This window comes from Triticum aestivum, chromosome 7B (genome assembly GCF_018294505.1).
Source record: "Triticum aestivum cultivar Chinese Spring chromosome 7B, IWGSC CS RefSeq v2.1, whole genome shotgun sequence".
In the NCBI taxonomy this organism is placed as follows: domain Eukaryota; kingdom Viridiplantae; phylum Streptophyta; class Magnoliopsida; order Poales; family Poaceae; genus Triticum; species Triticum aestivum.
The window spans coordinates 92,284,634-92,289,646 of record NC_057813.1 but is presented as its reverse complement, the minus strand read 5'-3'; the positions used below and the strand labels follow the sequence as shown (position 1 = coordinate 92,289,646).

General features: G+C 47.3%; 1 protein-coding gene across 1 annotated transcript; it reads left to right on the top strand.

The window, feature by feature from the left end:
- The first annotated feature begins 718 nt into the window (after nt 1–718).
- On the top strand, nt 719–2,377 carry LOC123159429 (12-oxophytodienoate reductase 1). The gene is made up of 2 exons (XM_044577265.1): nt 719–1,136; nt 1,443–2,377. The coding sequence occupies exons 1-2, from the start codon at nt 797–799 to the stop codon at nt 2,207–2,209; spliced, it is 1,107 nt and encodes a 368-aa protein (XP_044433200.1). The 5' UTR covers nt 719–796; the 3' UTR covers nt 2,210–2,377.
- Nucleotides 2,378–5,013: the final 2,636 nt, after the last annotated feature.

Below are 5,013 nucleotides of genomic sequence, written 5' to 3'. Positions count from 1 at the left end.
TCCGGTTTTAGAAAGTTCAGGGGATTAAGAGTCTGGTTTTAGAGTTGAGGGGGTGATGTGGCTGAAACGTGATACTTTTGGGGGTTATGTATATTTTTTTCCTAGAAAAATAGATAGTGGGTTGTAACATACAGGATGTCCCCCTGAGTTCACCTTTCTTTTTCTTAGTTATACTCCCTCCGTTCCGAATTACTTGTCTTAGATTTGTCTAGATACGGATGTATCTAGCACTAAAATGAGTGTATCTAGCACTAAAATGAGTCTAGATATATCCGTATCTAGACAAATCCAAGACAAATAATTCGGAACGGATGGAGTAAATGATCTTGTACAAGCAAAAAGTCTTGCTATGCGTGCGATTTCATTTTCGTGAAGTAGGAGTACACGCTAACAAAAGCCGCAAAAAACAAAGAAAAAAGGCACTAGTCCAGGATACCTGCTGATGAATCAGCATTGGCACCGAGATGTCCGTACTACCTTTCTATACTACTAACCACACATTCGATTGGTGTGCAAATGGAACACGACCACATACAATGCATCTCGCTCATGCTGCGTGGTTCACACAGGCTGACGGAGAGGGTGACGAGGGAAATGGGAACAGACAGGCTGGTCAAACAAAGACGACAACGCCACTACACGGCCACACGGGAGGAAGGTGTCCAATCACCAGCACCTATAAATACACAGCCAGGCCCTCAGCCTGATTCAGCCACAGACACACAGAAACAGAGCTCAGCGCAAGGTTTACCGATCCTTCTGCAATTTGCGTAGCATCCAGTTCACGGCGAGAAAGATGGTGGCCAAGGAGGCGATCCCCCTGCTGACGCCGCACAGGATGGGCCGGTTCGAGCTCTCCCACCGGGTGGTGCTCGCGCCGCTCACGCGCTGCCGCTCCTACGCCAACGTGCCGCAGCCGCACGCGGCGCTGTACTACTCGCAGCGGGCGACGGAGGGCGGCCTGCTCATCGCGGAGGCCACCGGCGTCTCCGCCACCGCGCAGGGGTACCCGGAGACCCCCGGCATCTGGACGCAGCAGCATGTCGACGCCTGGAAGCCCATCGTTGACGCCGTCCACCGCAAGGGCGCTCTCTTCTTCTGCCAGATTTGGCACGTCGGAAGGGTCTCCACCAACGGTAAGTCAGGAACCCGGACGTGCTATTTTTCTGAGAGAGAAGAATCCATGCTATTGTCTTGTGTGTTGATAAACCGTACCATAACAAATTTGCTGACGCTGCGATTTATTTCTTGTCATTATCAATTTATTATCATCCGCTCCGTTTGTAATTGTAACACAAAGAAAACAATTTACTTGATCCTTTCCTAAGCAATTAGGCAGTTAGGCATCCATGTTATTTTGTGTTGGTAACCTATTTGATCCCAATGATTGATTAACTGTTACTTATCTTGCTCTCTCTTTATTTATATTTGAACCACAACAGATTTTCAACCGGACGGACAGGCGCCGATCTCCAGCACTGACCAACAGATAACGCCTGATGCCGAGTCCGGCATGGTCTACTCCAAGCCCCGGCAGCTTCAAACGGACGAGATACCGCTGATCGTCGATGACTTTAGACGCGCTGCCCGGAATGCCATTGAGGCGGGGTTTGACGGCGTTGAGATCCACGGGGCACACGGGTACCTATTGGAGCAGTTCATGAAAGACAGCTCTAACGACCGCACCGACGAGTATGGTGGCAGTCTCAAAAACCGATGCCGCTTTGCGGTGGAGGTAATTGATGCTATTGTCCATGAGATTGGTGCAGATCGTGTAGGCATCAGGTTGTCTCCATTCGTGGACTACATGGACTGCTTCGACTCCGACCCACATGCACTCGGGATGTACATGGTACAACAGCTCAACAAGCATCAAGGATTTGTCTATTGCCATATGGTAGAGCCGCGGATGGCCATTGTGGATGGTCGCAGGCAGATACCTCACGGGCTCCTGCCCTTCAGGAAAGCATTCAACGGCACATTCATTGCCGCTGGAGGGTATGATCGAGAGGAAGGCAACAAAGTGGTGGCCGATGGCTATGCTGATCTTGTTGCTTACGGGAGGATCTTTCTGGCTAATCCAGATTTGCCTAAGAGATTCGAGCTCGACTCACCCTTGAACAAGTATGACCGCAACACTTTCTACACTCAAGATCCTGTCATTGGCTACACAGATTATCCTTTCCTTGAAGGCTCGAATGCCGAGTAGTTCACCCACCCGACTTGAATTAGTGATATGCTTGATTTTATGAAGTATGTGATGATTTATTCAATGTGTGTATGCACGGGGCATGTGCATTGTTATCCTTTCCACCAATAATTTACTTTTGTTCTCCCATCTAATACCAATATGTCAAGATATTATTTTTTCCATCAACAGTGACATCACTGTCTTCAACAACCCGTGAGACAAATTGTGAGTCCTTACCGGTTGGTTTTGTTTTTATGAGGAGGGGACTTCCCTATCCGGCCTATTCCTATAGCGACTTCAACCTGCAAGGACTATAACAAAGTTTGCGAAAATATCTCCTTTTAATTGGCAACTATCAAGTAGATCAGAAATGTTATGAGATTTTCATTATTTAAATTCAGTATAAGTTCAAGACATATTAGAGTTCTAACCATGTTTCAGCTTGTGATCAATCCATAGATACCAATCAAAAATAAATAGACACTAAAAAAGGAGTAAATGCTCAAACATCATTAACTAACTCCCTATCAATCTCGATTCATTTCAATATGAGGGCAAGAATTGAACCGATTCAATTAATTACAGTAGAATAATTACACAACAAAAGAGAAAAGGAAGGAGGTATTTGTTGGCAGTAGATGAGTTTTACTAAAACAAAATTGTGATTCTTTAGTTATTTACGTCGGTGCTCCTGCCCCGCTAGAGTTTATTGGGACACCAGCACAGCTCGTAGGCGTTGCTAGATCTAGTTTGCCTTGATTCCATTTTTGTTGTGCCATTGTAGGTAGGCGCTATGCTGACGTGGCGATGCAGGTAGGTAAACTTTGCGCACATTCCTGGTGTAAAAAAATAGTCATTTATTGATTCATTTGCTACTGGGACATCCGGTTACAACACGTCAAGTACGTCCATGTGGACGGGCACGTGATTCTTGAGTTCTTATACCGTTGTCGAGACCATGCCCACATCATGATGCCGGACATAACAGATAGACTTGTGCTGAGGCTGCCAGTTATAGTGTTAGAAGTAATGGGACTGGCCCATTAATAAAATCTGAAATCTTAAATGAGCCCATGTGTAAAATGGCAAGTGCTGCTGCTAAAGTTTAGTCCCACCTTGTAAGTTGAAGAAGAGTTGGACCTCTTTATATAGTGAGTTCTGTCCATCACTCTAAATAAGTGATGTGTTGAGAAGAGAGAGGGAAGACCACACTCGCGCTCTCGCTTGCCTCGCCGGGGCGGGGCTGGGCGTACGTGCGACATGCGCGTGAATAGTCCGCCGAAATTTGGTCCGTTGCCTTGCAGGGGCGCGGCTTCCTTTTGCCGTTTTACCTTTATGTATTGGTAGACAAGTTAATGATTCCTTGTCCTGTAAGTAAAACCAAGTCGGTCTGGGATTGTGATCGCGAAACAATAGCGCCTCTGGTCCTAATATATATACTGCTATCGGCTGCGGCCAAGGACACACCGAAAACACCTAGGGTTTTACCTCATCTCTCAACTTGCGCCGCCATTATAGTCTACTTCATCCCTAACGCCGACGTGCATCGTTCATAATCTACTTCATCCCTAACGCCGGCGTGCATCGATGTGCGGGAGAGCAGGTCTCCGGAACCGTTCGTCCTTGTGATCCTGCACCGGGAGAGGACGAATTAGGTTTTCGGGAAGCGTTCTGGGCGACTGCTCAAGTTCATCATCACGGGTCGTCTTCCGTCCAAGTCGGGCGGTGCTACTCATCATTGTTAACAACAGATCATCGCCAACATCGTCATCAACACCGTCGCTGCTACTGCAACTACAGAATATTACGTCAATCGTGATCTGTTCATGTCTTTCTCTCAAGTTGCTATTATTGGTGCGATGCTACTGTACATGATTTGCTGCTCTTCTAGCTTGCTAGATTGTTGCATGCTAATCTCTGTCCTAGTCATTAATTATTTACTGGAATTAATCATGATCTTGCCTAATATTCCAACAATCCAAAAACTTAATTGTAGGCTATTTCTTGAGTTAACTATGGCTGGATTTGCTAATGCACTGAGGCCAGATAAGTTATCAAAAAGGCTTTCGCCCCGCTTTATATATAAAGCAAAGATCAACAACACCCGGTACAAACGCACGCCACCACCACCACCACCACACACACAAGGCAGGACCGCAGGATACATAGGCACTGAGCGCAACAAACACCACCCCTAGACACCACTACGAAGAGATGAAGCCGCATACAGTGAACCGTGGACTCCAAGGCGGCGCCTTCAGGAAGGATACCACACCGGAGCGCCGCCACCACCCAATTTGAGGATGAGAGTTTACCCCGGGGCCACACGACGGGCAGTGAGAGCCGCGAAGACGCCTTCAAGAAAGGAATGAGCTTCGCCGTCGCCGGTCTGTCCGAAGATAGAGCAGGTTTTCACCCCGGCCAACACTCACCGCCACCGAACGCAACACCCCAGCTGTCACGCCGCCCACACGGTCATAGGCCGGATAAGTTTCCGATGTGCACTTTAAGAGGGGGCAGGTGAAGACGATGCTCTGGCTTACTGCTATGAAAGTTTTCCACGTTAGTGTTGGTGCTCCACAGGGAATATCTAACGAAGATCAGAGAAAATTCCAGGAAGCCAATACTATGTTTGTGGGATGCATTCTGAGTGTTCTCGCTGACCATCTGTGTGATGTGAACATGCACATAGATGACGGAAAGACATTGTGGGATGCACTGAATGCAAGATTTGGTGCAACGAATGCAGGCAGTGAACTGTACATCATGAAGAGTTTTCATGACTACAATATGGTGAATAACCGTTCTGTGGTTGAACAAGT